This window comes from Triturus cristatus, chromosome 10, assembly GCF_964204655.1.
Source record: "Triturus cristatus chromosome 10, aTriCri1.1, whole genome shotgun sequence".
Classification (NCBI taxonomy): Eukaryota; Metazoa; Chordata; class Amphibia; order Caudata; family Salamandridae; genus Triturus; species Triturus cristatus.
In genome coordinates, this window is record NC_140593.1 from 897,117,873 (window position 1) to 897,138,615 (window position 20,743).

The 20,743-nt window shown below is 47.2% G+C and overlaps 1 protein-coding gene across 2 annotated transcripts in view; it reads left to right on the forward strand.

Moving 5' to 3' along the window:
• DHX30 (DExH-box helicase 30) overlaps positions 1 to 20,743 on the forward strand; it is a 574,174-nt gene that overhangs the window by 116,976 nt on the left and 436,455 nt on the right. For both annotated transcript variants that reach the window (XM_085628644.1, XM_085628645.1), the window contains one exon: positions 15,705 to 15,854. In XM_085628644.1, the coding sequence (XP_085484770.1) occupies positions 15,705 to 15,854 (150 nt within the window). The remainder of the gene's footprint in view (positions 1 to 15,704; positions 15,855 to 20,743) is intronic.

Genomic DNA, 20,743 nt, shown 5'->3' on the forward strand with positions numbered 1-20,743 from the left:
TGTATTTGGGCTGGGTGGGTGCACTCCAAGAGTGCTTTGATGTCAGCACTGGGGGCACATTTGGTGTCCTTGTGCATAGTCCAGCTTAACCCGATTACAGGGGCTATCAGCCCCGGCTCTGGCGCGAAACTCGACAAAGGACATGGGTGTAGCCACCCCTCTGTCCTGACCCTCCCATAGGAGGGTCCCCAGAGTTTGTCACACCCCTTCCTTGGGTATAAAGTAGGAACCCCTGGATACAGGACTTTAGATTTACCTGGACGAAACTCTGCTACGGAAACCCAGAACTTCAACTATCTATCTGACGTTGGGTGACCGAAGAATCTCCCTTGGAGTAAAGGAGTTACTCCCCTGTAAGGCAGGCACCAAAGACGCATCTGTCCGGTTGCAACTACGCAGCTCCTAAAGGACTCTGAATACTTTGCAACACAGGAGGTGGGTTTCGAAGCTTTCCCGAGGCCGATCCGTGCTCTCAGCAAACCTGAGATCCAAAGCCCTCGTGGGGACCGTGCAACCCAAACCCCTGGACACCGTGCACATTTGCAGCAGAATATGCTTTTTGGCAATCCCTGAGGCTGCGCTTTGGGCTACTTGTAGTCCTGACCCGAGCAGTATTTCCACCGAAGATTACCGGCCTACACTCCACGAGTGTTCCGTGGGCTGATATTTCGTGATTTAGCTCGAGGTCCCTTCGCGATCCCTGGTCCGTTGGCCTGTGGGTCCCTGAGAAGGGTACTTTAACTTTCAGTGGGTTTACCTGGTTGCTCCAGACGTGCCCTGACTCTCCATCGCTTGGGGAGTCAACAGGACTTTGCTGGTCCTCACCGAAGCCTTTTTACTCTCAACATGTGGGTTGCCGTTGCCAAGGCTTGTTGGTCTCCAATCCGGGCACCGACCCCACAGCACTCGACATCCTTCGTGGGACAGCTCGCCTGCGGACTTTGGTCATCGTCGACATCTCCTGGTCCCTGTGGCAGTGAAGTCAAGCTTCACCTCTTCGCACCTGAGGTCTACCGAGCCCCTGGTCACTGGCAAGTGACCCAGACACTGTCCCCTCTGCTTTCAGGTTCTTCACATCTCCTATCCAGGCTTGGATCACACCGGACACTTTTTCTCTTCACGGCAGCTGCACTTTGCAGCAACTCTCCATTGAAAACGATGAAAATTCCCGACACCATTTGACACCTATGCACCCGGCTTCCCTGGGTTAGGTAACACGAATACTCCGGTGCTCACATGGGTGCCGGCCTTAGAACCTTTTAAAGCTCCAAGGGTTTACTCCAAGTCCTCTCCTAAGTGTCCTTAATCTTTAAAATTCCAACCGTGACTTTCCCACAGGATTGTACGGAGCTCGCGGCTGTGTTCTCACACTGCACGTGTCCCCCGTGGGTCCCCTGTGTCACTTCCTTGGGTGGTTCCTTGGGGTCCCAGCGATTCTACGTGCTCTAGGCACTGTGTCTAGTCAAGTTGTGGTTCTTGTACTGTATATTGTGCTATTTACAGTCGTTCTAGTGCTTTAATATTGTGTATCTTGTTCTCTAATCTCATAAAGAGGTTAGTAGAGAGTGTTTAGAAATAAATACATATATTTTATATGTACCTTGTGTGGTTCTCCTTTCATTTGGTCATTCAGGAGGTTATAATCGAATAAACCAAGCTGCTTTACATTCCTTCAAGACTTAGCCTGAAGGCTGCTCTCCATATCTACCACTAAGATTGCTTTCAATAAAGGTTGTCTTTAACCTAATCATCAATAAGGGTTGTTTGGACTGGTACAAGGTACCCACTATAACTAGTGGACAGCATATACCAGGCTAACTTCTCACACCGCCCACCCTTTATGCTGCACTGGCCCTGTGAATTTCGTATCTATGGAGGCCCAGGGACTGATTTATTGCTGGAGACTGCGGCGGCCGGGCCTTTGTCTCTGGGGGCCCAGAGATGGAGAGAGCCATGTAGCACTTGTGTGTAGCGCAGGACTGAACCTACTGTGTTCTGCTACTTGCACTGAACTTTCCCCTTCCTCCTTGCTCACAGAGCCTCTGCTAATATAGCACACTTCCTCCATTATCCGTGACTGTGGCGACCGTCGCTGGTAGAAATAAACTGTTGTGGCTCCTCTCTGCGTGCTGGTCTTGGGGACCTGCTCTTTTACTTGAGCCCAATATTCTACACACCTTAGCTCTAGCTATCTTGATAGAGCATCAGTGCATGAGCTGAATCCTCATATCCTGGACGCTGCTTAGAGCGGACTGCCACCGAATGGCACACTCTAAATATCCTCACCAGCATTGGCCATACTCCGATTCTAAGTCGCTTTGCATCACCATGCTCTGCAAGAGGGGTTTCTATACCAAAGTCACCAAGGTGACCAGAGATTCCGGTGGGCGGTTGAAAGGGGCAAGGATACTTTAACACTTATCAATCTCAAAGCTACGAACCAAGCGCAAGACGCATTCCTAAGGCAAACGCTCACGGAGCAGCTGAGTTTGGTTGGGGGTGGCATCATGGGGGGGGGCCACCTCAATCTGGACAGGGATAAAAACAAAGCACATGTCCAGGGCATGGGGGCTATGTATGGGCTGCTTAAGAAGGAGCTCTCTGACACAGGCCTGGTCGACGCCTGGCGATATTTACATCCGAACTCAAGAATTTGCTCTTTCTACTTACATGTACTCCTTTCCTATTTCTGCTTTGACTATCTATCTGTCACATCCACCCCCCCCCCCCCCTCCCCCTTCTAAACTCTTGCGGGACCCAGTGGATAGGGCAGCTATTCGAGATGCCATCACCGAAAACTTCACACTCCAGTAACTCCCATACACCTCTCCTCACACTCTTTAGAATGGGTTTAAATCCACGATTCATGGAGTGATATCCCTATTTCCATAGCCAGGGCTCAGGAGGCAAGCCTGTTCGAAAAGAAATTTACGAAAGACATAGATTCCCTTGAACGCTCTGACAAGCAACATCCTACGTTGAGGCCCAAGCAGCAATTAACCATTCTTCAGGGCCAACTACAGGCACATAGAGTTATTAAGACAGAACAATCCCTTTTTGTACATTAAGCAACAGTACTATTGGGGGGGGAGGGACTAGGTCGGTACTCTCATGGCATGTATTTTGCACCAGCAACATGCCAGATCTCACATCGCTAAACTCAAGACAGGCGACCCCGGCTGGGCAATTAGGGAATTGGTTAAGCAAGACGCCTATCTATCCTTCTATCAGTGCCTCTACACCTCTGGGGAAGATCGCCTAACCACAGTAGCCTCCTACCTCCAGAGCTGCCAGTGGCTGCCACTGGACCACAGCTTAGCTCGTGAACTGGAGGATCCGTTCACCACCGGGACTGGACGGCCTACCCCAGGCCTTCTATATGGTTTTCCTTCCACCACTCCAGGGCCATTTGATCCAGCTCTTTAACTCATTCACCCATACCACAGGCCTAACACCTACCATGTCTAATGCAGAAATTGCACTTCTTTCCAAGCCTGGCAAAGACCCAACCCTCTTATCGCTCGGGTTGAGGGTGAATGTAGACTACTTCAGGATCTTATTCAAGGGGCAGACTATCAAACCCTTTGAACAGTGCAAAACTGATTTTTGCCTCCCTGACTTCACCTGCCACCAATACTTTCAGCTACGGCACTGGCCGCCACCCACCTCCACACCCTTTGGCAGCTACCTGCTCACTCACTCCATTTGAGAAACCAGTCGATAGCTTTGAGGGTACCCGTGGCCTGGTTTCTACGATATACGAAGCCCTGCAGCAATCATGTTGCCTACGCCGTCATCCCTACCAATGGAAATGGGCCCTAGACACCTGTCCCATAATCACACAGAAACAATGGGAGGTGCTGTGGAGAGAGATCGCACATATACATAGAAGCATCCACCAATAGGAATCTGCCTATAAGGTAATTCTTCAGTGACACTACACCCCCGCTCGCCCACACTCCTATCTATCCCTCAGGCTTCTTGTGGCGATGTGGGGTGCTGGAGTGCGACTTTTCTCACATATGGTGGACATGCCCTACTCTTACTATCTTCTGAAATGAGGTTTTCAGCTACATAAAGAGTGTAGGGGTCTACCCTATTCCAGCACACTACCACATAGTCATCCTAGGGTTGCACCCTATGTCACTGAAAGCTATGACACACGCTGACTGTAACCGCGATCGTCACATGACTGACGCTGCCAAACAGCTAATAGCCCACGCCTGGAAGACACCCTCCGCTCCCCCTGCATCGTCCTGGTTCACTCAACTCTTGAACACCATTGCCATGGAACAGATGACACACAAGCTATCCCTAACAGACAAAATGTTTCTGCGCTTATAGACACCTCTTATCGAATGTGTCCCGCCTCAAATTCCCATGCTTTCAATCCCCCAGGCTTTGCGCTCTCCACTTACTTGTTGTGCCACCCCTTTTGCCTTCTCTGAGAACTTGAGGTGCAAACCCTAGAGCCTCCCGCTGCCTTTCGTGCCCGTTACTTTACACTAGGGTAGGTAGGTGCAACCCCACACTACACCTGGTGACCATGTCTTTAGTTGATGATACTAGTGTACCCCAAACTACTAGGTACAGAGGCCTGAAGTTCCAGGAACTAAGCACCCTAAGTGGCCCTAGGAGAATAAAGGCAGGTAACAATCCCACTACTAAACTGCTCTTAGAGCAACTCAATCAGGATGATAGGAATCCTGGAGAGGCAGAAGAACAGAACAATGTGGGTGGGAATGCTCCTGAAGAGTGGGCACTAGGGGTTTCCCTAGTGACCTCGATTCGGAGTATGACCAAGAGGAGTCTAATGACTCCACATTGGCAAACTCAAATCCCCCAGGGAATGTTGCAGATGGCACAGACGGTGTCCCCTTTATTCCACCTGGGAGGTTTCAGAGTAAGCAGAGGAGGTCTTGGTCTTCTTCTGTCGAGTCCAGTGCTTCAGACACGTCTGTAGGGACCTCCATATCTAGTAAGAGGGAGAACTCCTTGGAAAGGGAGTACCAAATGATCAATCTTGAGAAAAGTAGACTTAAGCTCAGGCGAGATCAGTTGGACCTTGACAAGGAGACCTTGGAAGTGCAAAAAGCCAGAAAGAGATTGGGACTAGAGTCTCATGGCTGGCAGCAATAGTGTCCCTAGAATTAGGGAAACATCATTTGACACTAGGAACCTGAGCAGGATAGTCCTTCCTTACTAGGAGGGAATGATGTCCATAAATGGATCACTGCTTTGGAGCGGGCCTGTAAAGTGCAGAAGGTCCCTCAAGGGCAGTGGGCAGCTACGCTGTGGCTCTCCTTTGCTAACAAAGGTAGAGATAAGCTCCTCCCTGTTAGAGAAAAGCATGCTGACAATTATTCAGTCCTGAGAAGTGCACTTAGAGATGGGTTTGGCTTAACCACTGAGCAATACAGGATTAAGTTCAGAGACACCCAGAAGGCACACACTGAGGACTGGGTAGATTTCATCGATAGTGCTAAAGGCTCTGGAAGGCTGGTTTCATGGAATCACTGTACCGGGTTATGAAGGACTATTTGTTAATGAGGGAGCAAATCCTCTCCCCAAGAAAGAGGGAAAGAAGGCTGACAAATGGGTCCGCACCAGGGTCAAGCAGAAAAACCATGGTGGTGGACATGACCAGAAGAAGCAAGATACTTCTAAACCCATGGAGAAGGTTGGGGAGAAGGGCAAAGACAAAAAGCCGCCTTCTCAAGGTCCCTAAAAGCCTGCATCTGAGGTCAGGGGGCCCAAACTCCAAGAACTGCAAAAAGAAACCCTGGTGTTATTTGTGTAAAGCAAAAACCCATTGGACAAGAGATTCTGATTGTCCGACGGCCAAGGAGTCTACTACCACTGCCTCTAAGGCAACTGTGCCCCATAGGACCAGTACAAGAGGTAGTACAGCAACCAAGGGAAAAGTAAGGTTAACTTTGGGATCTGAGATGGGTTTTGGCTTAGTCAGAACTCCGGCTCAGGCTGTTCTAGTCTGTGATGGTGGCATTGATCTTGCCACCTTACTAGTAATTCCCACTAACTTGGGCAAGTACACGCAATAGCCTTTAATCAATGGCAAGGAAGCAATAGCGTTCAGGGACACAGGGGCTAGTGTCACCATGGTAACAGAGAAACTTGTGTCCCCTGAACAAATCGTACTTGGACAAATGTACTAAGTCACCATCTCTAGCAATGTCAGGACTGATCATTCCTTGGCAGTTATGAATCTCAGCTGAGGAGGAGTAGCTGGTCCTTAGAGAATTGTGGTAGCTCTAGAGCTGCCTGTAGATTGTCTGTTCAGCAATGATTTAGAAACTTCAATCTGGTCTGAAGTGGAGTTCAGGACTCATGCAGAAAAGATGGGGATCTCCTCCAGTGCATTTTCTGTAACTAGGGCCCAGGTGAATCAGCTCAGCACTGAGGGAGCACTGGATCCTGAAAGAATGGTCCAGCTGGCTCCTAAGAGAAGGAGCAGGAAGAGTAAGGAATTTTCCTCCTCCCAAACTCCTAGTGACGATCAGTCTCCTGAGGGAGATGATCTCAGTCCCTGTGAAGGATCTGTCCCAGAGCAACTTGGTCCTGACCAGGCAGAGTTCTTGGGGGCAGGGGGCCCTTCCACTGCAGACTTGAGTTTGGAGCAGCAGACCTGCCTCTCTCTTGAACAGCTCAGACAGCAAGCTGCTTCTGAGGAGGCAGGGAATGTCAGTGGATCCTACAGGATCTATTGGGAAGATGGGCTTCTGTATTCTGAAGGTAGAGACCCCAAGCCTGGTGCCACCAGGATGTTGGTAATACCCCAGATGTTCAGAGGTTTTCTTCTCTCCCTGGCACCTGACATTCCCCTTGTAGGACACCTTGGGCAAAGTAAGACTTGGAACAGAATTGTCCCTCACTTTCACTGGCCCCATATGTCTGAAGACACCAAGGCGTTTTTTTGCTCCTGTGTAACTTGCCAAGCCGGTGGTAAGTCAGGTGGCACTACAAAGCCCCCCTAATTCCACTTCCAGTGGTTGGGATTCCCTTTGAGAGAGTAGGGATTGACATTGTTGGTCCCTTGAACCCTCCAACTACATCTGGACACAGGTATATCCTAGTGGTGGTGGACCATGCCACTGGGTATCCAGAGGAAATTCCCCCTAAAACCACTACAGCTCCTGTAGTGGCCAGGGCTCTCCTGGAAATCGTTTCCTGGATGGGCTTCCCTAAGGCAGTCTAAACAGGCAGAGGTACCAACTTCATGTCTAGTTACATAACTGCAATGTAGAAAGTGTGTGGAGTGAACTATAAGTTTACCACACCTTACTATTCACAGTGCAATGGGCTTGTTGAAAGGTTCAAGAAGACCCTAAAGGGTATGATCATGGGACTCCCAGAAAAGCTTAGGCAAAAATGGGATGTCTTACTACCCTGCCTTCTCTTTGCCTACATTGAGGTTCCTCAGAAGGGGGGTTGGCTGCAGCCCATTTGAACTTCTATTTGAAAATCCAGTTAGGGGTCCATTGTGGCTGGTTAAGGAGGGCCAGGAGCAACCTCTCAAACCTCCTAAGCAGGATATTGTGGACTATGTACTTGGCCTGTGCTCATGTATGGCTGAGTACATGAAGAAGGCAAGCAAAAACCTGGAGGCCAGCCAAGAACTTCAGAAAGCTTGGCATGACCAAAAGGCTCTCTTGACTGTATACCAGCAAGGTCAGAAAGTGTGGGTGTTGGAGCCTGTGGCCCCAGCAGATCTCCAAGATAAGTGGAGTGACCCGCACACAATCCTTGAAAAGAAAGGCGAGGTCACCTACCTGGTGGACCTAGGCACTCCAAGAAGTCCCTACATGGTGTTTCATGTGAACCGCCTAAAACCTTTTGTGGACAGGGCTAACATGAGCTTGCTCATGGCCACTGATGAGGGACAGAAGCAAGAAAGTGACCCTCTACCTGATCTCGTTTCTCAGAACCCTGTGGATGGGTCTGTTGAAGGAGTAGCCTTGGCAGACAGCCTCACTGACCAGCAGCAAGCTGATTGCAGGAAGGTCCTCAACCAGTACAAGCATATGTTTTCTCTGACACCCAGTCAAAACCACCTGATGTACCCATGAAATGGAGACCGGTGACAGTCTGCCAGTAAAGAACACAATTTACAGATAGCCTGACCATGTCAGAGATTGCATCAGGACAGAGGTTCAACAGATGATGGAACTGAGGGTCATTGCGCCTTCAGATAGCCCCTGGGCTAGTCTAGTAGTCCTTGTGCCAAAACCTCACACCAAGGGTGGAAGAAGAGTTGATGTCTAAATTCAACACCTCCTCCATCCATCTGCCTCCCATGGAAATTGCACCACAGCTGGTGCCCTAGCACTGATGGCTGCTGTTCAACTCTATGATCAGGTCCGGGAGGGATCTGAAGGTCGCCTGTCTGTTCCACGCCTCCATGAGATTTGTCCACCATTGTAGCTCCGTCCTGGCCTCCACCATCCGAGAAATAAGTTCGGAGTAGGTGAGGCCCCTCCAGAGATGCAGAGGGCCCGAGAAGATGGCTTGAATCGAAGATGACAATAAACCAACTATGCTTGTCGACTGTCTGAGGGAGATCCTGTCCCTTTTCAGACCTTGGTCAATTATTTCTCGACCTTGAGTATCTTAGACTCAGGGATGCTCAGCGTGGCTGATCTGGAATCTGAGGAATCCCAGAAAGTTCTGTGCCGGAGTCAATTCTGACTTCTGTCCGTTGATAAGTCCCAAATTCTGGAGGAGCGTGATCATTGTGCTCAAATGCTACAGTTGAGTATGCGATTGGTCCATCAGGAGGATGTTGTGAAGGTATATCATCAACCTGATACCTTTCTTCCCTAGTGCCTCAACCACACGTTTGAGGAGCTTTTTGAAGCACCATGGTGCCGAGGAAAGGCCAAACGGGAGCATTTGGAACTCAAAAATCTGGCCACTCCACTAGAATTGCAGAAAACGGCGATGCTGGGAAAATATGGGGATTGTGAGATACGCGTTCTTGAGGGGCCAGACACACCAACCAATCGTTCTGCAGCAATAGATCTCCCCGAAAGTGAATGCCCTCCAACTTGAAGTGGCATTAAACCAGCCACTCAGTGAAGCCTCTTAGGTGTATTGCTGAATGATAACCCTTGTGCTTCTTCTCTACTAAGAAGAGGTTGTTGAGGAAACTGCTTGTGTGTAATACTTGCTGCTTTGCTGAGGAGTTCCTGCACCTCTGATTTGATCAAGCCAGTTTCCTGCTCCGAAAAAACCCAAGGGACTCGGCTTTACCATCTGAACCGGAGTTCTGTAGAACTCTATGTGGTAGCCTTGTACCATTTCCAGAACCAAAGGGTGCAACGTGATTCTTACCCACCTGTGTGCAAATATCCTCCCTCCCTTTGTTTAAGTTTGAGAAAGGGTATTGCTTACAGTTGAAACCTCCAGGTGCTTTAGTCTCTCCTTGGGTTGGGTGGTTGGCTTTACCCTTTCCGCCTCCCCGATTGGGGAAGGCGGTTTCCTGCTGTTCGTTGTTCCATCTGTTGTCCTAGCAGGCCTGACCTCTGTAGGGGCCTTGCTGGAAAGAGCTGCCAGAGGAGCGAACCCTGCCTCTTCCGGCCCTGATGAAAACCTTCCCCAGAAAAATCTTTTATATGGACAGCTGCGCTTTGTCTAGCACCAAGAAGGTAGCCACAGACTTGCCAAGCTCTTTTACGAAAGGCTCGCCAAACAGGTTGCCTCATGCCGCAACCCATGCCGCTGATGTAGACAACTCCCCACTTTAGGGTTTATTTTTATCAGGAGGGTAAGTCGTCTTTCTGTGGATATGGTACAAATGGGGTTGCCCAAAAGGTACACTGCTCTCTACACCCAGCCTGCCACGATCTCTGGGGGTAAGGAAGTCCCAGTTTGCCTGGCCTGCTCTGCAAACTCAATGATTTTAATCAGGGTCCCCACGACATCTAATAACTTGTCTTGACACGCTCTCCAGGAGCAGTTAATCCCTTTCTTGAAATTCTTCATATACTTAGCAAAGAAGGTACACATATTGGGGGTCTATGTCCGGGTTGGCCACCACTTTGCCCCCTAAGGCTGGCCTAGGACACTCTACCTGCAGGCAGGTATGCACTTCTATGTCCAAGACTGCCATATGTTATCTTCCACATAATCCACCACTTTCTGGTCATGAAGCCATTCCGAGGATCTCTGGTGGTATATACCATCAGGCAGGCGTGCAACACCCATTGGACTCACAGGGCTTCAGCCCCCCCCCTCCCCCCTCGTGTGTGGCAGCCCGGGATGAGACAGCTTCCCGGCGCACACACAGTCGCACCCGAGCACTTCACAGGTCTTTAAAAGACCATTTGCATGTTAATGAGGCCTCGCTGTTGTTTAACCCCTTCTAAGAGCCCCTGCAGCTCCACTCTGCTTATGGCTTAAAAGATTCAAACCCCCCCCCCCCCCCCCCCCCCGAAATTTGGCTCTAGTTGCGCCTCTGCCATCAGGTGCAAACATGTATGTTGAGGGGGAATACCCTCCAAAGGATCCAGAGGCAACCGAGGCGCTAGGGTCTTCCCGAATCCTGCCCCTCATCAGAAGAACCTTCTTCATCGTATCGTCCTCCCCTTGTTTTTTTGAGGGGGCCCTACTCAGGGTCAAAGTTCGGTGTGGCCATGTCAGGCGCGCAACACCCATTGGGCTCACCGGAAGAGGAGCTTGTCGACCTCTGCAGGAAAAGGTTGGGGGGGGGGGGGCATTCCTCCTCAGAGGCTAGATTAGGGGAATATTCATGGTCCCAATAGGACTCCAACATATGAATAGGGTGTGAGCAGCAGAAGTCTACACTCGCTTTGATGACTAGAGCGGCAGTCGCCTCGCTGGTGCTCAGCAATTCTGTGAGTCGCGTCACAGCCTGTCTGCGCAGCACCTTTTAAAAGCGCTCCACATACTAGTGAAGTGCATTACGGAGGCAATAGAGGCTTGTCTTGAGGGAAAGGACGCCCGTGCTGGTTTTCTCCCGACCACACCTCGCAAGACACGGTGTACGATGTAGGTTTTCATTCGGCCCTTCCGGCCACAGAGTGCTGACGCCACCTACAGGTTGTATTCACTGCTGTAAATCCTCTGGTGACTCGAAACAGCGCCACCTAGGGGACCCGTATGGTATAAAATATGTGCTTGGGCTGAAGCCTACTGCACATAGGCCGCATAATTAAGTAGCATTTCTCCCTACAGCTGTTTCTAAAGCACACTGCATGTTTTCCACCACGCATTTAATTTTAGTAGACGTAGCTGCCGTGTTTCAGTGGTCCAGTGGTCCATGCCTGTCTAGCTAGGCAAGTCTGAGGTTTTTCTTTGAATTCTGGGTAGTGATAATTAACCCAGTATGAAACCAGCACTGCAAGTCCAGAAATTCTAAGAAAAAAACGGGACTGCTCCAAGTAGTCACACATATTCCTGAGACACCTGTCCACTATAATAGATAGTAAACCGTGATGATGAAAAACAAACACCTGTATACACAAATCCATTTACACTTATATACACATACCTGTACATAAACCTATTGCACCTCTACAAAAGCATCTGCACATATCCATATTCACACCCTCAAACATTTGCCTACACACCCACTCGCGCCTCTCACAAACCCACACCCCACCTACAGCCTCGCTCCCAAATTACTATTTAACACGTTGCAGTACTGATTTTGTGCGCTAGGGGGCGAGTCAAGACGGTGTCCTGCGACGCTGCTGCTCTCTTACAATATCGTTGCTTCTTCGCAGGCAGCGAACTAGGAAGGATCCCTGTGAGGGGAAAAATTGACGGACTATTTGAACCTGGTGTCTTTCCTGACTTGTGTCCTCTGTAACTGTGAAAGTAGATGGCCGAGTCATTTAGATGGGGATTGCAGCATTGTCGAGTCATGGGAGCCTGCGCTTTCAGCAGAGTCTGAGGTATGTGTGCTCTGTGTTAGCAAGTTTAAACAATTAAGGGGCGCACACATATTATCGAGTGAGTTAGGCTGGGGAAAAGAGAGAACTAGGCTTAATGTAGCGCGACAGTGTAAAAGTTGGCTCCTTTTCTAAATGTATGCGTCAACAATACCAATTATATTATCCAAGTACTCTCACACAGGGCCGGCGCTTGGCATGTGGGCAGCTGCTCAGTGCCCCGCGCTCACCTCCACATGGGGGGCACCACGCATGTGTAACTCAATTCAAAGCTTTTGTGGGACACTGATCTCGGTCCACAAAAACATGCCCGGTAGGCGGAGGAGGAAATAAACGAATCAGTCTGTAGGGTGACCAGGCGCCCCGGATTCACCCGGATAGTCTCGGTTTTTCACCGCTGTCTGGGCAGATTTAGGCAAATTTTGAAATGTCACACTTTTCAGAAAGGGTCGGCTGAAAGCAGGAGGCACATTTTTGTTTTCCAAGGGTTGCTTTTAATTTACCCCTTAGCACCTCGTATGTTTTTTATTATTAATGACTGCTGTCGTTTAAGCCGATCAGTGGCCCTCGGCTGCTGTAAAATTGTAGTTCTTTTTCTATGTTTGCTAAATGTCCATGTTTTTGATTTTCAAAATCTGGTCACCTTATCAGATTGGCATTGCTGGGCTCCAGTGTTTGCTATCATAACACCGCACTAGTCTACAGGTGCTAGGCCCAGTAGCAACTCACCTCCTATGCACCTTACATTGCTGGATCATGCCTGCGAGGCACATGGGTGGGCCCCACTTCTGAGGACCTGTAGCCATTATCCAGTGCTGTAAAGCTCAGGGGGTAGGGGGCCTCTCTCTTGGGCCACACAGCACTACACTGTGGCGTCAGGCCTCGACAAAGTGTTCCACTCTCTTGGGCCTTAAAGCGCTACACCAATGGCTGCAAAGCTTAGAGGAGAGGGCCTCTAAGCCTTATAGCCATTATCAACCCAGAGGCTGGGGCTTCTCTCTTAGACCTAGCAGTGTTACGCTATGGTGGCTAGAGGTTGGCGACCCAGAAAATTAACAGGGAGAGCCGAGCCAAGGGTCTGGCTGGGCTGTACGAGCTCATGCACGAGCTGAGCACTGAAAGTATTTAGGATCTCAATTATACAAGAAACATCTTGTAAAAATACAAACAAATAAAAAACGTTAAAGTTTCTTAAACATTTTTAAAAGTATGTTTCTTTTACATTGTGTTTCACCTTAGTACATCTGATTATATCAATATTCATTCATTTATTAAAAGTGACAGTGTTTATACATCTCTGCCCCCAACAATGCCATTGGTGAACTAAGTGGTAAGTCACATGTCACGTGTACACCAGAATATAAGGCCTTGATTCATAGATGTAGCAACATTATAATCGATTAAAGCAAACACAAGTTTTCGTACAGAGCACTTCCTAAACTTGAATATTTGAAGGTGTTAACATAAGTGATCATAAAAAAAGGGCTCTTTAAACGAAAATATTTTTCAAGGATCGCACAGTTTTATGAGGCAGGGATGCATGGATGGATCCCAGGTTTTCTAGTTCCACACTAGAAAACTAACTCTTTCTCTTGCCTGTTTCCAAAGTTAGAGGTGTTGCTATAATTCTGGGCTCATGAGGGTGCAGCGTAGGAGGCAAAAATAAGCTACATGAAAGCTTGGCGCGCTTTGGACATGAAGGTCCAAGAGAACCTCACGCTGAGACAGTCGTGGCATGAGGCTTGAGCTTTTAGTGGCTTGCCCACCCCTAGCAAAGGCTGCGAGGCCCACAGTAGGGTCAACCCTCTATGGACAAGAAAACTGTGACTCCAACCACAGATAATAATTAAAAAGTGTGGGTGCTCGGTGCAACAGGTTTGGTGAAAGCTCAAGTCTAACCACAGGAAAGAGGAATTTTCAAAAAGACAAGTTATGCTGGTAAAAAGGTGGACAGTGGGCTGTTCATATTAAAATTAAGTGCTTGTTAATATTGGATCACAGCCTGTTGAACTGTGTTAGCAAGGGCTATACCGCAAAATATTTAACGCCATCAACTGATGCTAAGTACAGTACATTGTATATCAGTCTAAGTTCCTTCATCCATCCAACCCCATCACTGCCAGTCCGTGTATCCAATCTTTCAGCTAATAAAGTCTGTCTACCTGTACATAAATCTACCAATGAAATGCATCATCCACCCATTCAAGTGAAGCTCCCCCCCCCCCCCCACCTCCAATAGGCCTTTCAGCCATGACCCAGCATTAACATGCCCAGGAGAGCCCCCACAAACCCCCCTTCCCTAGTCCTACAAACCCTGAATAATCGCTGCAAGAATTGAACCCTCAGAGAAAAGGAAATGACAAGAGTGTCCTAGCTCGAGGAAAAAAAAAAATCAGTTAAAATTATTATTCCTTTGTATCGTGGCACTTTTCCATACGGTTGCTTTATAATCATTTGCAACTAACGTAAGACAGCTTGCAAATATCTGATATGTGTTTTTTCTTTTGTTGCTGTTCATATTACAAAATGGAAAAATGACGGATTCAAGCTGGTACGAAATAATGGTCAGGTGGCAATCCTAGAATATGATCACTAGGCCTAGCAGCCATGATCCAGTGCTATGAGGCCATGGTGAAAGGGGGCCCTCTTCTGGGCTTGTAGCGCTACTCTGTTGCTGCGGAGTCCCAAGGGAAGGGGTCCTCTTCTAGGCCCTGGTTCATGGCTATTATGCCCAGAAGAAGGGGCCCCGGGATTCAAACTGTATATGTTACACTTCCAAGATTGTACCGTGCTTATGGATGATATCTGTATGTCATATTAGAGACATTTAAAGTGTCACTATTGTGAGAGTTGCTACACCTTTATTTTTGGTATAGTTACAAACTCCAGAGATGCACGCTTTTTTGAGCATTTTAGCAGTGTAGAAAGCATCAAAATGTTAGTTTCCACACTGCTCACTCTTTGAATAGTTGATCTATAAACCAGTCTACAACTTTGTTTGGGGGGGGGGGGGTAATGTTTTATACTGAAATTGAATCCCTACTTTTTGGTTATGATGGACTTGCTGTGGGAAAACTATACCCAACGTATACGTTTCCTCCTTGGTAATGAGCCTCTCTTGTGCCACCACTGCTCAGAGCCCTGGTACCTGACTGGGGCAGCTCAATAAACAAGGAAGCAACTACAGCAGTTTACAGAGAAAGTTAAATTTTTACTGAAACAACTTTCATCGATTTAAACTACTGAAATCAATGAAAATTATCCTATTTGTTCATGTGAATAGATGCCTACCATCGAGCATGAGAAGGACATCCAGTCTTATTTTGTTATACGTTTTATAGAGCGCATTTTGCATTTGAGACTTTTGGTTCTCCATAATACCAAAATGTAGAACCTTGTACTTCACTGGTACGCGTAAGAGCATCAAGTCCTCAACAAGACAAACAAGCAAAAGCGAAAGCACGTTGTGCTGAAATGACGCGACCTGGACCTGTACGGTGCACATGACCTGTACAGGGAAAGCACGCCATGCGCACGTTGTGCAAAAACGCCGACCCGTAGGGGTGCACATCTCCTGTCTGCCATACGTGTGCACATGTCCTGTCCCCCTTCGGCCAAGAAACCGACAACAATGGATCTCGCCAAGGCGTGCAGCGCATGCGCTGTCGCTAGGCGAGACCTAAAAAACCACAGTGTGTTAGTTCATAATTTGTTGATCTCTTGATTTTAGATGTGATTGTTAGTAACCATTTCCTCCCTTCTCACTTTCAGGACAACATGCACTATCACTGTGAGAGTGGCAAGACTAAAGTCTGCACTCTGACTCTTAAGTGGCCACATCCCATGACCTTCGTCGCCACAAGCCGCAGGAAATCAGAGGCAGAGAAGAAAGCAGCTGCATTGGCCTGCCAGAAGCTGAAGGTGAGTGGAGAGTTAGTTTCTTGCTTTATAGCCATTAATAGTTGGATCTATATCTGGTCCTCATTAGTCTCCCTTTTGGCCAAACCACTCAACTGTGGGTTTATACACTTCAAGACCGTTTCTTTTGTTGGTGCACCGAAATCTTTTTCCCACTAGGAGTATGACAATTTGACCCTGCTTAAGGGAGGAGCACAGGCACTTGATTAGCGGTCCGCAGAGGTAAAGTGCAGAGTTCTAAAACATGCAAAAATCTAGGGTCTGACAAGAGGTGAAAAAAGTGGGGTGACCGCAGAAAAGGCAGATATTGTATAGCTGTTCACTCTCTATTTAGTTTTTATTCACACAAGTGTTGAACTCTTTTACAACAGAATTGATGTTGATCTTCTGCAGTGTTAATTTCTTACTGGTCTTTATGAATTGAGCTGTCACCATTTTTCTCAATTATTTAATCCCATCCTTCTGTCAATGGAAGGATCCACCTTACACTGGCATCCTACTATGAAACATTTATTAGTATGGCTGCACAAACACCACTCTTCTTCCCAACCAGTTGAAATTTACTACAGACCTCTTCAGGTCCACTATCATACTATTTTTTTCCAACCCGCTTTCTTCATAATACAACAGAAATGTGTGCAATAATTACCAGAAATGTCCCCCTTGATGGAGAGTGGCTACTGTTGATGATCACAACTGACGCTGACTGGTCCAGGTACAAGGGCCTGTGGCTGGCTCTTGCGGCAGGGGTTGCAAAGAGGAACATTGCCAGAAAGTGGGGGGGGGCGCCTCTACCTCCAACACTGGAGGAATGGAAACGGGACCTTGACCGGTGCCAACGCGCTGAAGAAACGGTTTATAAAAGCAGGGGGGTGCTAAGAAATGGGAAAGAATCTGGGCGCCCTGGCAGAAATATAGAGGGTGAACTTGAGAAACTGACCCACGCAGAAGGTGTTGTATACCGCCTATCTTTTAGTGAATGTATCATTCTTGCAAAATGGTGTCTGCTTGATTGTGTAACCTTGACTATGCATACTGTCTATAGTTCCATTGAGCTTTGTTAATAAAAAAGATTAAAAAAATATAATAATAATAATTACCAGAAATGTATATTTCTCTGAAGAAGCACAAATATTATACTGTGAAATCTTAGCCAAATGTGCAGGAATCTATCGCAATCGGCACCAGTGAAATATAATCCAAGTAAACCCCACCACAGATTCACCAATTGCTTAGATGCCTGCATAGCTAATGAAAGCTTTAAAGCTATTGACGCCTGTCAAGTCACTCATATCAGCATAGTTGCATGAGCAGGAGGTAAGAAGCTGCCGTTCCATTAAGAGTTTTGTAGTGACAAACTACAATCAGAAATTAACAGGTATAACTGCAGGGCACACATCGGAAACAAGCAAATAAATGCACACTACTGCCGCAGAGCCTAAACAAAATGAAAGCAGCTGTAACCCACAAGACCAATAACTGCAAACTTGTTAAAGAAGAGCATTGATTAAGATACAAAGAAATAAGAGCTAACCGTTGCCTTAGTAGAATGGGTCTGTCTGGGTTGAGATCTCTGGCTAATAACGCCAGACAAGGTGCCACGGTTTGTTTAAAAGAATAGATAGTTTATTGTATCACAACAGCCGAGCATACCGGTCTTATCTCGGTTTCTTCTGGTCTTCTTGAATGTTAACACATATTTGTGTCTCTGTCACTATATATTTGTCTTTCTTTGCCCCATCTCTATATCTCTGTCTTCCTCCCTGCCTAGAGTTGGCTACCTTTTTATTATGACTGTGACACACGTTTCCATTTTAATTAAAATCCCAGCCTAACCTATTTTTTTTCTCTGCTCTCTCTCTCCGAGTTTGCCCTTGGGTTGCTTCCGTCTTTATTTTGTAAGTGCATCCAAGTCCATGGTGCAGGGCCTTTGAAATAGGGTCTTGCAGAATCATGATCACTGACACAACACTAGTTCACATGCATGTATGTAAGCCCTAGACCTTAAGATTGCCATGTTTTTCCGGCGATTTTTGCGTTCTAAAAATGATGAAATGCAACAGGCAGTGTTCGGTGTCCTGTGTTAATCTCAAACTTACACCCAGTGTACCCACTGCCCTCACTGAGCTTTGGCAATTGAGGCCGTCTGGAGCAGTCACACAAGCAGCCTTGGGTCGGGCTTCAAATTCATGTAGCCTACAATATGCCTCTCTGGGATTGCAAAGAATCAGCATCTGTCCACCCATCACGCCAAACACGCTCTTTTCCTTGAACTGTGATGCCTTAACCTAATTCCCTGAGCTGTTAAAGCAAATAAGGGAGTTTGCAGCTTAGAGCCATATAACTCTCTTTTCCAATTCAGAGCTCTGCAGGTAAATGGAAGTAATAGTAAAAGTTGACCGGCAACATTAGTATCTTACAGACAGTTATCGATAAGTATGTAACATGTAAATCACAGGTAGTATATAGTCCGTTTGTTGATTTTTCTACAGCATTTGACAGGGTCGATAGACCCACACTGTGGAGGAAATTAATGAAAATAGGGATACCTGACACTCTCTTGTGGTTGATTGTCACCCTCCATTCTTCTACATGGTGTAAAGTTCAGATGGGGCGGGATGGGGGGTTAAAGGTCTGACCCATATGATACTCCTCTTGAATAGTCTAAAACAGGGTTGCGTGTTAGCCCCCCCTCTTCTTTTCACTATTCCTAAGCGACTTACAAAATAGTTTTACAAGAATAAAGAATATTCCTCCCAAAATAGCTTCTGCAAATTTACATGTGCTAATGTATGACGACGATGTGGGACTTTTTGATCTCACTCTGATGGGTTTACAGCGTAGCATAACCACCATTAGTACGTATACAGGAGACATTTAAAAAAAGTAAATATCTCCAAAACAAAAGTGGTACCATTTAAGGGGAGGAAACATTATATACACTTCGATTGGAAATTAGATGTGTTATCAGTCGAGATGGCAAAAGCATATACCTATTTAGTGCAAGTATTTACACAATCTCTTGAAGCCACTTCCAGCATATGGATCTAAAAGCGGTAGCTCATATAAATGCCCTCCGGGCACGCCTGTATACTGTTAGTTGCCTGTCACTGATTGCTGGAGGGGTCGGTACCACGAGATCCGGTCTGCCCCGCGGCCTGCTGCCGTCTATGCCACGCCTGTGCGCCAGGAGGCGCTTTAAATTCAGCGAAGGGTCCCCGCAGCGTGGGAGGCGCACGTGCGTGCCCGGGCCATGCCTGAGAAAAGCCCGGGCCAAGGGCATGCCAATCTGCTCCCGCACAAGGCTGGGGTGGGCCCCATCTCTTGGCTTGTTGATACAGCCTTGTCCCCTTGTGGGTTATTCGTTAACACAGGTAAGTGGATGGGGAAACGTAAACTAACTATGCCTCCTGCCAAGGACTGCTGCCCTAACTTCCACCATTACCAGCTTCCTCACTACCACCATGGGGGCCTTTAATAGTGAGATCGAATGTGTGGAGGAGAGATTAAGGGCCACAAAGTGGGCACTACATACAAGCTCACCGGTAGAATTAGTAAGCCCATCACAGAGTCAACGACCTAGGGGCTCTAACTCATTAGATTACTATTCAGCAAGGTTGCTCCTTTGACACCTCACGGCCCCCACCCCATCTAAAAAGGCAAAGGCATGCAGCAAATCAAAGAGAGGTATTGCCACCTGCAACACAGAAAAAAAATTGGCGCCCATTGCGAGGATGAGCGTAAGGGCTCCTAATTTGGAAGCTGACATAGGTTTCAAGGACAATGGAGATTCACTGTTGCATGTACAGTTCGTCAGTTCTCTTGAATCAGTAGTGAAATCCCTTCTTGGTCCTTTTTTAAGTATTCTTAATAGCATTGACATGTCATTGAAAATTTTGATCGACTTTGACTCCTTGTCTCCGCGTCGTACCACTGTCACGGACAGGCTGAATAGTGAAGACTTATTCCGGAATATAGTTAATGTTGAACGAGTTTCATGGGTGGGCACACAACCTAAAACGGATTTAGGCGATTGTGTTGTTGTCAACTTTAAAAATAGGTCATTGGTTCACTTCCTTATGGGCAGGCTTTTCTGGAGTAGTAATGCCAGTGGCCCTATTGTGGTGGTACCCCTTGGATATTTTAAAAAATAAAATTCAGTCATAGACCAGAGGTCACATCATATAACTTGCAATGCCTCGCATAATTTTGTTATTCCAACTTTTAATAGTTTTTCCCCTCTTGCATTATAGGGTGCAGGGAACTGCTTTGACTATTAACTGTGACCCAGACAAGACAAATGCTGAGGGTAGTACAGGCGGGTTTGTTAAACCAGTGCACATGCAGGCCGCCCTGTCCTCTCCGATTCGGCAAAGATAGCATTGGTGGAATCTGGTAATATCTCACCAGTTGAACAGGCCCAATATTTGTTGTACTCTTACACAGCCCAGGAATCCCAGGGTGACTGTGAGATAATTGCTCTTACAAGTAACGAGGGAGCACCTCTCAGTCATAATAGTACAACTGTTCATGGTAGCCTATTTTGGAATATCGCTGGCTTGTTAAACAAGCTAAAATCTGAACCATGGCTTGATTTCATAAAAGACTATAGTATTATATGCCTCCAAGAAACCTGGATGAGAGAGACAGTTTATATTAACGGTTATGCCTCCATATACACTTTGGCTAATGTAGCTCTGGGTGGCCATCCCAAGGGTGGCTTATTAACTTTGTTCGATAGTGTTGTAGCTACCAGAGTAGGTAAGACCCAGCTCCATTCATCACATTTCCAAATTATTATTATTCTTTTTAGATGGAATGTGACACTGGTCGTTAATTTTTATCATAACAATTTTGTTCTCAACAATACTGCCATTGCTGAAGACTTAGAG